A 12,769-nucleotide genomic window follows, 5' to 3' on the forward strand; every position below is an offset into this window, starting at 1 on the left:
CATCATAACAAAGAGGCTCGAGCATGATGTCATGAAATGGTTGCTCCATGCGTGGTGGTACTGCACAGCTGGTCTGACTCATGGCCTTGTTTCTTTATAACTTTATTCTTGGTGAATATTTTTCTACAGCAAGGTATAAAATTTTTGGTTTTTGCCTAACTTCAACTCGTCACTTTGACTTTTTATTTTCTTTGTTTTCCTTTTATGAACATACTACGATAAAGTACAACTATTCTGTCTATCTATCTATTGCCAGACGCCACAAGCACTTGACTTTGAGTTATTTGTTTTACGGGGAGGGGCACTAACCCTCCACCAACCCACTTGTTAACACGTAGGGAGCACATATGGTTTGATTATATGGTTAACACCCAGTGTTGTAAATGGTTTCTTGCCTTCAGCTTCAAAATAACACCACAACCAGCATCCTATCATAAAAAGTGTATTCTTAGTCCCTTTTCTCAGTTGGTTGATTGATTTTTTTTTTTTTTTTTTTTTTTTTTTTTTTTAATACAGACCTCACAGATGTCCAGAGCCGAAATGTGTGAGGGCGTCAGCCACAAACTTTACGGTACGGTACTTACGACGTCCATACCTTCCCACCAACCACCCCTGTGCTGCCAACAACCGCAAGTTTGTTTACAGCCGATATCGACCCACCCAGGCCTTCCGACCTTCAGAGGATGGCGACATGTTCCTTTGCTGCCAGTTCACGGTGTGTTATAGGAGCCATGTGGGTCTGACAAGGGTTAGAATAGGTAAGGTAAGATAAATACAGTGAGACCCCTACGTACGAAGGATCAACTTACGAAAAATCCTCAGATACAAAAATAATTGTGTATGTGTGTGTGTGTGTGTGTGTGTGTGTGGATGGGTGGGTGGGGGGTCAGTCATAGCAAGGAAGGATGGGGTCAGGTGAAGACACTGACAAGGAGGTGAGGTGATAATTGCAGTTCAGGGAAGGGTAGGGGATAAGTGGTGGAGTAAAGACAGTAATGGGCTTTAATCTGGGTGAGAGAGAGGATAGCACAGTAGTAGGTTTGGAGTAGAAAGGCGATGAGGTAGAGGGAAAAAACTTTGTGTCCTGAGTAATTATGGGATTAGGGTTGGGTTGGAGAGGAGAGAGAGAGAGAGAGAGAGACGGACAGAGGATAGCACAGAAGTAGATATATAGTAGAAAGGCAGTGGGGTAGTAGGAAAGAAGTTTGTTACCTTAGTAATTATGGCATTAGGGTTGGGTTGGAGAGAGAGAGAGAGTATAAGAATGAGAGATGGACTTAAGAGAAAAATGACTTACAGTAGTGCACCAACTTTCGCTACAGCAGGATTCGCGGAATCCACTTTCGCGGCATGCACCAAATATTCCCTAACTTCCACTTTCGCTTGAAAGAAATCGATTTTCGCGCACAAATTTTGGGTTTGGGACAATACTGTATTTTGAACTTTGAATTTCCTGCACCGCCCGCCCGCAACCCACCGCCATCTTGAATGACGTCATGTCAACACTCTGTCCACCCATTCCCACCATTGTGTACGAGCGTGCTAGCTCCATTGTGTTGGATTCTCAAGGTTCAGTGGCCTATACTATACCTGGTAGTGTGGGGAAAGGGCCTGGTGGTGTGGGGGGAGGGCCGGGAGGCAGTGGTGGTGATAAAAAGTGGCCGGGACATTCAAAGTCGGGAGGAAACGCCACGGATACTTACCCCCAACATCCATTAAACACCTCAACCTGGTCTCTGTGGTATGTTTCTCCTCATATAATGTGTACTGTACAGTTTTTATTGTTTGTATCTCACAATGCAATGTACAATAGTGATTTGATGTACTGTATTGCAGGTGAAAATGAAAATCTGATGTTACTTTAGGATAACCGGGAACCAATTAGACTTTTTGCCATAAAGACAATGCCCCAATTTTCGCTAATTCCACTTTCGCGCATTATTTTTGGACCCAATTAGGCGCGAAAATTGGTGCCCCACTATACAAAAGACCTTTAAGAACCAATTATTTTCGTAAGTTGGGGACAGCCTGTACCGGTACTGGGTGGAATTGCACCATATGTGGAATAATGATATTTGAGATTCATCAGAGGAACAAGTGATGAAAATTTTAGGCAAAATGGATCACTTGCGAGAATGGATGGGGGTACTCAGATGGAGGTATGTGCTTTATGAGTGCGCCACTTTTTTATTTTGATCATCAGAATGTGTTTTGCATTTACAGCCTGATGACCAGTTCCTGTATGTTGGCACGACCAGAGGAGATGTGCGGCTCTTTAGTAAAGGTGGCAATGTAAGTACAATATGCTTGTTGTTTTTGTGGTCCGAAGTTTATGTGAAATGTGAACTCAGTGGACTGTAGGTTGAAATTACCTTTCTGTAGCCTAGCAACTTTATCTGGGGGATAGGGATGAAGCTGTGGAATATTTGTATAACTCTGCAGTGGAACTGCCCATTTAGTGGATATTGTTGCCACCACTTGAAGGTGCTCCTCTCCGGCACCTCTTCCTTAGTAATTTATTTTCCATTTTACACCTGAACATTTTTCCATCCATCCATCCTTCATCCAATCCGACAGTGCCCCATGAGAAATTTAGGGGCCTAGGGCTAGTCAAGTTGGTCCTGACATCTCAGATGAGAGTGACTAGTCTCACTCATCCCTGAGTGGCATTACATGAGCAATAAACCCCAACACCCCTTGGATATACAGTAAACCTTTACCGGCTCAATCTGATTGGAGCGCCGTAATTACCCACTAAACCATCAGACACCATGATTTGGTTATGTGGTTACCACCCAGCATAGTAAATGGTTTCCTGGTGTACAGGAAACCATTTGGCTTGTCACTGAGTTTAGGGTCACCCATAGGCAGAAGGAAGAGGAAAGAATGAAGGAAAGAAAGATAGAAGAGGGAGTGTAAAGTCACCTGTAGGCAGAAGGACAAGGAAAAAATGAAGTAAAGAAAGATAGAAGAGGAAGGAAGGAAAGAAGGAAGGATGAAAGGAAAGGGCAGACACCCGTGAGCAGTACTACATCAAGTGAGTGGATGGTGAGTGCCCCCACCTACCATCAATGGCATTTATATTGTCATTTTTATAATTTTCATATCAGATGAGTGTGTATTGTGAGATGTGGGGGAGAGGGAGACCACAGATGACTTGGAGGGATGGAGTGGAAGGGTTTTGGAGAGAGTGGGATTTGAGTTGGAGAAAGGGCAGCCTGATAGTGGAGGATAGGAGGAGTGGAAGCTATTCATTTGTGGCCACCCCTTCTAGGATTAGCATCTGGCAATACACTGGGAGGGGGAAGACTCGTATCAAGGTGCTGTGCGTATTTTCCTAGCAGGTTGAAGGCATGCACACAGTTGACCGGGGGTATCTAATATACTGTAGTCCTGTGTGTGTGTGTGCGTGTGCATGCGTGTGTGTAGCAAGTGCTTTGTGGCCCTGTTGGGCCTCAAAGTGCTTGCTGCAAGTGAAGTGTGCTTCCGAGATAGCTCTAACTTGAACATATGCTAAGTGGCCCCATAGGGCTGCAAGGCTCTTGTCAAGCCTATTGTCTTAGAGTTAAATTTCACTGCTTCTAAACTCATACACTGCCATCCACTGGCACATCTAAGTTCCCAATTTATAACAGGAATTTTCTCTGCTTCTGAACATAAAATGCCATACATGAAACTAACTAACTTTTATTTCTCAACACATACTTTTATTTCCCAGTATACATTGCCATACGTGAGACTGTTTCATAGTATTCAGTCTTATTTCCTGGCATAGATTGATGGATAGATAGATTTACAAATAGATACAAGAGATGTACAGAATCCTTATTTCCATACAGGTTGAAGCTGTGTACACCGTTCATCAGGCGGCGGTATCAAGCCTGGTGCCTCACAGTTCAGGCACACTGCTTCTAACATCAAGCACTGCCTTAAATGAGACATCACTGTGGGCGCTGTCTGATCTCTTTGATGAAAAGTAAATAATTACACTTACCATTAAAGAGTAATCATGAGGATGTCTCATCATATTTTATGAGAAACTGAAGGAGGATATTCTATGACTTATTCTTAGTAAAAAATGCTATATCAACATGTGTCAGTTTTATAACCATTGCAGAGCTACGGTTACTTATGACCTTATGCGTGAATTATTAAGGAGACCTTTTTCTTCTGCAATGTTGTTTGTAACTGTATATCCACGATGGTTGATACTTGGACCCATGTTAGTACCTTTATTAATTCATGTTTGTGGTTGGCACTTTTTTTGCCTTTCTTTTTGTGTCAGTATTCAAGGGGTGTGATATTGTACAAATTAGTGATACATGTAAAAATAAAAAGTTTACATATTGGAAAATATAAGCCTAACATAAGTAGTAGACTACCTGTATTTACTATACTATTCCCCTCCCTCCCAGATTCACCCTGCAAGACTGCCAGCATGCGAATTTTAGTAACTCCCAGGATAAGATTATTGGAACCAGTGACCCTAAGGCCAGGGTTAGTATGTAAATGTATGCCTGTCATTTTTACCATTTCCCTGTTCCCAGAAGGGATTGTAGACTGCAAGAGAAGGGCAGCTTAAGCCTACAGTCCACTGGGTTCATATATCACATAACAACAGTTCACACCACATATACACTCAGTCGTAAGAGAGAGAGTGAGAGAGAGATTTAGTGATGACTTGACAGCATTTAAGTTGGGGAAAACAAAAAAGACAAATAGGAATTGAGTTACTGTACTTGTTTCACATCCTTCAATTACTCTTAGTCTTCTGGAATGTTCAGTCTATGTGTAGATTTGCCATTGAGGTGGAGTTAGGATTCTGGGAACTAGAATGGTGAGTGACTGAGTGTGTGGCCCATTTCACTGGACATGTTACTGATCAGTTCTCCCACTAACATATTCTCTCCTTCTCCTTGCTTTCTGGACCTTACCATACCTGATGTTGGGAAAAAAGAGTTGGGATGATGATGATGGATGATGGTGATGATGATGATTACTGTATTATTATTATCATTATTATTATGACGAGGATCTTTTTATTCACAGTTATATGACTTAAACACCAGTCAGCTAGTTAGTGAGTTCACACCTCGGCTGTCCAACCACTACCGCATCAACAAGGCTGTTTTGGACCCCTGTGATGACCTCCTGTTGACCGATGGTGTCCTATTTGATGTCCGATCTGGCAAGCAGGTAAGCAGGTGGATAGAGATGGGTTATAATTTTTCCACTGTAACCTGCTGCTACATACTTTCCCATAATGCCAGGGTTGGAATCCTGGTTTGGGCAGCTGACATTGATCAATTGAGTTTCCATCCTCCCTCTGTGCATTGTTAGGTAAAATGAATACCTAACGGAGCCAACCATGGAAATCTTGAATATGAAGTGGCTTTGTATACCAAGATAGTGGCTGATCACTTTGTCACAGGATCAGATTCTTGCATTAAGGGGATTATTGCTATGGATGCGCACCTCATGGTGCCTGCCCCAACCCTTACCTTTATTTAAGAACCATAGAAAACATTGCACTAGGGAATGAGCTTTGTTTTCTCTTCTAGATCCACAAATTCGACAAGATCAACCCCATCCTCAATGGCGTCTTCCACCGTAATGGCTTGGAGGTCATCAGCTCCTCAGAAGTCTGGGACCTGCGCACTTTCCACCTGCTCAGAACCGTACCTGTGCTGAACCTGTGTGATGTTGTGTTCAATCATACAAGTGATGTCATATTTGGAATTACCGTGAGGGATATGTTGGACCAGACGACACAAAATAATGAATTTGAAACCTCATTTATGACCGTTGATGCAGTGGATTATTCAAGTATAGGTGAGTTAGTAGTGTTATCAGACAGTACTGTATTGATGCAGGTTAACTGATCATCATCATCATCATCTAGAACTCCTTTCCCACCCTAGGGCGTGGTGAGGAGTAGCATGTCCAAATACCCTAAGTTTGCCCATTCCAATGGGCCACCCTTCCATCCACTCATCATTCAAGCCCCCTGAATCCTGCCTCTAATACACCAAAAACATTCACCACATTTAGTAGCTTCACACAAATGTATACGATAGAGTCCATCCTGACGCTGTCACTTTAAAAAGGTGTGCCAAATCCCTGATCATGCACATCTCACAACATTCATCCAGCCAGCTTGATCTCTTGTCAGTCCTCTAGCCTCACCGACTTACTCACACACTCATCCACCATATCCTTCCACCTTCTCCTTGGCCTACCTCGCCTCCATCTTCTCCTTCAAATTTGCTCAGATATTCCTATTTCATCACTCTAATGTCATTTCATTCTCTCCACATGACCATATCATCTTAGCACACTCTCCGATTTTTTTTTTTTTTTTTTTTAATGCGAGGAAGAAGGAACCAAAGCCCACAAACCTGCAATTATTGTTCCTTCCAAGAGAAAACAAAATACAAGAGAGAGCCAAATTCAAGATCTGATCATTTTGAGATGCCTGGACACACTTCGTTTGAAAGACTGGAGCTCATAGGAAGCAGGAAATACAGACAGAGGGAGACAGTTCCAGAGTTGACCTGTTGCATAAATGAAGGACTGGGAGTAACAGTTAACTCTTGCATTAGAGAGTTGGACAGAAAAGGGATGAGAGTTTGCTGCTAGACGGGTGTTCACAGGCTTCCTCATTCCACATCTTTTGTGAATCACATTATTTTGTATCCTGTCCACTCTCTGCTCTCCACATACATTCCTCAGCAGTCCCATCTCCATTGCTGTCACTCTTGACTTTTCATTTTCATCCCACACTGTAATCTCTCATCCATATGTTAAAGTTGGCACCAACACTCCTTCATGCAAGCCTTGTGCAGCTGTAACACTTAAGCCTCATCTCCATGCTTGGAGATTTCAATGTTCACCACCACCTTTGGCTCTCCTCTCCTTTCGCTGGTCCACCTGGTGAACAAGCCTACACCTTTTTTATCCTTAATGACCTAGAGCAGCTTGTACAGCACCCTACCCGTATCCCTGACCGCCTTGGAGAGAGCTCCAACATACTTGATCTCTTCCTTACAACTAATCCTTCTGCTTACACTGTTAATCTTTTCTCTCCGTTGGGCTCCTCCGATCACATCCTTATCACCTGTCCTATCGCTCCGGTACGGCCTGCGGACCCTCCAACAAAACGTCGTCTCTGGCACTTTGGAGCTGCGGATTGGGAGGCCCTCAGGCAGTACTTCTTTGATTTTCCCTGGAATGATTATTGCTTCCATGGCCGGGAGCCATCTGGGTGTGCCTTGCGCATTACGGAGGTTATTCTCTCGGGCATGGAAGCATACATTCCTTTCTCATATCCTTTGACTAATGCAAGAAAGCCTTGGTTTAATCACGTTTGTTCTAATGCTGTCCGCAACAAGGAGAGGGCCTATAAAAGGTACCGGAGCCAACCCGCCCCTGAATCACATCTTTTATACATTTCTGCCTGGAATCGTGCTAAGTCTGTTCTTCGCTCTGCTAAAAATAATTTCATCCGTACAAAATGCTCTCAACTCTCTAACTCGAACTCTTCCCGCTCCTTCTGGCACCTTGCCAAAAACCTTTCTAACAACTTTACCTCATCATCCTTTAGACTTTAGAAACGGACTCCCTTGGGAATTGTTGTATGCTGATGATTTGGTGTTGATTGCAGAGAATGAAAGGGAGGCGGAGGAAAGGTTTAGGAAGTGGAGAGATGGTATGGGGCAAAAGGGTTTAAGGGTAAATGCAGATAAAACAAAAGTGATGATATCTAGGGTTGGTGGCGGTACTGTCAAAGACGAGGGAGAGTGGCCATGTGCAGTTTGCCACAAGGGCGTGGGAAGTAATTCCATCTTGTGCGGTGTGTGTGATAAATGGGTGCATAAGAGATGTAGTGGTATCAGAGGTAGACTGCGAGATAATGCTGATTTTATGTGTACGGCGTGCCGGGGTGAGCAGGTGGAGATCGTCAGACGTGAAAGGATTGAACTTGCTGGTGAATCTCTTGAGTGTGTGGAAGAGTTTTGTTATTTGGGAGACATGTTGTGTGCTGGAGGTGGGGCTGGAGCTAGCTCTGTGGCTAGGGTGAGAAGTGGTTGGAAGAAGTTCAGGGAGCTCTTGCCTCTCCTGACATTGAGAGGGCTCTCCCTATGTGCTAAGGGGTCTTTGTATGCAGCATGTGTTAGGAGTGTAATGCTGTATGGCAGTGAGACCTGGGCAGTGAAGGAAGAAGACATTCGCTGGCTCAGACGTACAGAAATGACAATGATTAGGTGGATGTGCAGTGCGTCCCTCCATCCAAGGCCTGGAGGGGCTGGGTTTACAATGGAAGAGTTGAGAGGTAGGATGGGACTGGAGTGTATTGGTGTTGTGATGAGGGGAGGTAGATTGAGGTGGTTTGGACATGTGGAGAGGATGGGGGATGATAATTGGGTGAGGAAGGTGAGAAGTGTTAATATTGGGGGTGGGGTTATGAGGGGTAGACTGAGCATGACATGGGACGAGGTCATTAAGTGTGACCTTAGGGTTAAGGGACTGAACAGGGAGGCTGCAATGGATCGTGCAGCGTGGAGAGCCGCCATTAGGTGACCAAGGCCGACACATGCAAGCATGTTGGAGCCTTTAAAAACGAAACGAAACGAAACGATCCTGCCCTCCTCTTTTCTACTCTGATGGCTCTGTAGCTATTTCTTTTACTGATAAAGCAGATCTCTTCGCTCAGACTTTCTCCTCCAACTCCACCTTAGACGATTCCGGTCCTGTTCCTCCCTCACTTCCCCCCTCTGACTTCCTCATGGCTAACATTAAGATTTCTTCAGCTGATGTATTTTCTGCCATATGCTGGCCTCAGTACTAATAAGGCATATGGGCCTGATGGAGTCCCTCCTGTTGTTCTCAAGAACTGTGCTTCTGTGCTTACTCCCTGCCTAGGCAAACTCTTTCGCCTTTGTCTGTCAACTTGTACCTTTCCTTCTTGCTGGAAGTTTGCTCTCATTCAGCCAGTCCCAAAGAAGGGTGACTATTCCCAACCCTCTAACTATCGTCCAATTGCTTTAACATTCTGTATCTCAAAAGTTTTCGAGTCAATTCTTAATAGAAAAATTTTAAAGCATCATTCCTATCACAACCTTCTTTCTGAACGTCAGTAGGGACACTTCACAGGCGATCTTCTCACCTACCTTTCAGACTCCTGGTCATCCTCCTTTCGGGACTTTGGTGTAAGCTTTGCCATTGCACTTGACATCTCAAAGGCTTTCGATCGAGTCTGGCATAAATCTTTAATTTCCAAACTGCCCTCTTACGGTTTCTATCCTTCTATCTGTGCCTTCATCTCTAGCTTCCTTTCTGGTCGTTCTGTAGCCGCTGTTGTAGACGGCTATCGTTCTTCTCCTAGATCTATTAACAGTGGTGTTCCTCACGGCTCTGTCCTATCACCAACTCTCTTCCTTTTATTCATCAATGACCTTCTAAACTGTACATCTAACCCTATCCACTCATACGCTGATGACTCCACCCTTCACCTTTCCATTCGATTCCCACAATGTCCATCTCAGCAGTTACTTGAGCAGGCAAGGGATGAGGCTATGGCGCACCTAATGTCTGACTTGGCTCGTATCTCTGACTGGGGTAAAAATAATCTGGTTGTTTTTAATGCATCAAAGACTCATTTTTTGCACCTATCAACCTGACAAAATCTTCCACAGGTATACCCACTTATGTTTAATAATACTCAACCTAATCCTGCCTCATCGTTGAACATGCTTGGGGTTTCATTTGCTCGGGACTTGTCTTGGAAAGATCATATTACATTTCTTGTAAAATCTGCTTCAAAGCGATTCGGTGTGCTAAGCCGACTCCGTTCCTTCTTTACCCCTGCACAATTGTTGACTCTATACAGGGGTTTTATCCGCCCGTATGTGGAGTACAACTCTCATGTATGGGGGGGCTCCCCACATACAGCTCTTCTCAATAGGGTGGAGTCAAAGACTTTTTGTCTCATTAACTCTCCCCCTCTTACCGACTCCCTTCAACCTCTGTCTCTTCGCTGCAGTGATGCATCTTTATCTCTTTTCTATCGCTACTTCAATGGTCACTGTTCCTCTGAACTGTCTGCATGCATTCCTCCACTTCTACGACGGACGCGTAGCACCCGTCTAGCAGCAAACTCTCACCCCTTTTCTGTCCAACTCTCTAATGCAAGAGTCAACTGTTACTCCCAGTCCTTCATTTAAGTAACAGGTCAACTCTGGAACTGTCTCCCTCTGTCTGTATTTCCTGCTTCCTATGATCTCCAGTCTTTCAAACGCAGTGTGTCCAGGCATCTCGAAATGAATGGATCTTGAATTTGGCTCTCTCTTGTATTTTGTTTTTCTCTTGGAGGGAACAGTATTGCGGGCTCATTGCCTTTGGTTCCTTCTTCCTCACAAAAAAAAAAAAAAAAAAAAAGCACAAAACCTTCCACAATCCTTCTCTGTCTACTTTGTCGTATGCTTTTTCCAGGTCCATGAATGCCACAAACATCTTATCATCCTTCTCACAAGCCTTCTCCACTATCTGTCTTACCTCATATATATGATCCACACATCCTGTACCACTCCTAAAGCAACCCTGTTCTTTACTCACTAGGACTTGTGATATCTCTCTTACTTTCTCTATGATAATTCTTCCATACATCTTTCCTACTACACTCAGTAAACTAATGCCAAGATAATTCTTGTACTCTCTTCACTCACCTTTATTTTTGTACAGGGGTACAATCACAGCCTTTTCCCACTCTGCTGGCAGAGTTTCCACTCTCTCCACTAGCTTTAATCATCTCTGCATAGCCTACACCTCATCATCCCCAGCTTCTTTCCCATTTTTCAGCTGCTTCACAGCGTTTTTCACCTGTGCGAGTGTCACGTTTCGTGTTACTGCATTCCTTTTCTGCGCCCTCCCAAAACCAATCATGTTTACAGCGGCTCTGCTCTCTTTATTTCAATTCATCAGGCTTTCAAAGTATTAATTCCATCTGGTCCTTACTTCATCCTCATGGGTTGATTATCTGCCACTTACATCGTTCATGCTTTCACATTTTCTTCTGTTGTCTCTTCTACATTTCCAAACCTCTTTCCAGAATAACTTCCAATTTTCAGAGTAATTTGCATTCATTTTCCTTCCTAGATCATCATTTACCTCCTCCTGTTTCCTCTTCACTAGTCTTTTTACTTGTTTGTTGCTCTCAGTGTATTCAGTTATATCAATTGAACCCCTGTCCTGTAACAACTCTAGCCATTCTTCATCTCTTCCTCCACTGCTTTCTTAATCTCTTCATCCCACTGTGCCATACCTTTCTTCTTAGTTGTTACTCCTGCCACACCACACACCACTTTAGCATTGCTAACTAAGCAATGGCCTGTCTCTTTTTAGGAACTAAAAAACGGAGGAGTTGGTCCCTAGTCCCCTCACCCCACCCCTTTTATTCGCCTTTTACTACATGCAGAGAATATGTCGACAGAATTCTTCGTAACACGACCTGGGCGCAGAGTTGTAGTACCACCCCATAGTGCAGCCAGATTGTGACCCTCTGCCACAGGGGAATTTGAGTGGATGAGTAAATTGTGTCTTCCTGTCTTGGCTACTTCCCTTTCCTTGGGGGAGGTAACCTAGGTATATAGATAGAGCTAAGCAATCCCTGTATGCATTCCACAGGCTCTCCAGATCCATTTCATTCCAGTTCACTCTTTTCCTCCACTGCTTTCTTAACCTCTTCATCACACCATTCCATACCTCTCTTCTTAGTTGTTACTCCTGCCACACCACACACCACTTCAGTATTCCCAAGTAAGCAGTCCCCATGTGCATTCCACAGGCTGTCTAGATCCATTTCATTCTAATTCACTGAGTGTAACTCCTCCCTTACTTTGATCCTGTATTCATCTGCCATTTCTGTGATCCTCAGCTTCTCAACTTTCAGTCTTTCTCCCTGACTGCTCCTCTCCTAGTCCACGTCACTCCTTTCAGCTTAATCTTGCATACCACAATCATATGATTAGACAGACCTCCAAATCGTCCTCTTATGGCCCTGGTATCAGCAACCAATCCCTGCATCGACCTTTCAAGGAGCATGTAATCAAGCAGGCTCCTTCCAACATGATCCCTGTTCCCTCTGTATTCCATGAGGGGGGCGCGGTAGCACTGTGGTAGCGCGCTGGACTTGTGATCGGGGGATTGCAAGTTCGAGCCTTGCCCAGGCTGCCATGCCGGGAGGGGTAGCTCCCTCCTGTAACCCTAGCGGGGCTATATAGTCCAATACAGGGCTTAGCTCGGGGGAACTCCATTTCTCCCATTTCTGTATTCCATGTACAGTATATTTATGTGCATCTTTGTGTTTGAAGTACGAGGTACAAATGCATAACCTCCTTTCCTGACACATATCCTTCATTCGCTTCCCATTATCATTTTCTCCTGGTACAGTACTCCATTACAACCCATTATGTCATCCTCAGGACCAGTTCACACTCTTCCATTCATATCGCCCTTTACGATCACTTTATACCTCCTGGGCAGTTCTCCCACTGCTTCATCCAGCTTATCCCAAAACCTGTCTTTCTCTCTCTCACTTGTTTCAATCACTGCCACTTTCACCTTCTCAAACATGAATTTGATAAACATACATCTCTAGCTGACACATTTGTATTCTCATTCCACTTTGCCACACTTCATTTATCAACAAAGCAGCTCCTTCCATGCATCTTCCTCGCCCATTCATGCCTGATCTTACACATTTTACACCCTG

The 12,769-nt window shown here is 44.1% G+C and overlaps 1 protein-coding gene across 1 annotated transcript in view; it reads left to right on the forward strand.

Moving 5' to 3' along the window:
* The window catches only part of mahj (LisH and WD40 domain-containing protein mahjong), a 104,094-nt gene that overhangs the window by 79,260 nt on the left and 12,065 nt on the right, over positions 1–12,769 (forward strand). Inside the window, exons 13-18 of the mRNA XM_080272103.1 lie at positions 517–715; positions 2,224–2,292; positions 3,840–3,976; positions 4,416–4,497; positions 5,050–5,196; positions 5,562–5,832. Coding sequence (XP_080128229.1) covers positions 517–715; positions 2,224–2,292; positions 3,840–3,976; positions 4,416–4,497; positions 5,050–5,196; positions 5,562–5,832 — 905 coding nt within the window. The remainder of the gene's footprint in view (positions 1–516; positions 716–2,223; positions 2,293–3,839; positions 3,977–4,415; positions 4,498–5,049; positions 5,197–5,561; positions 5,833–12,769) is intronic.

The sequence above is a fragment of the Coenobita brevimanus genome, chromosome 49, assembly GCF_032717465.1.
Source record: "Coenobita brevimanus isolate Jiangsu-jjx chromosome 49, ASM3271746v2, whole genome shotgun sequence".
NCBI lineage: Eukaryota > Metazoa > Arthropoda > Malacostraca > Decapoda > Coenobitidae > Coenobita > Coenobita brevimanus.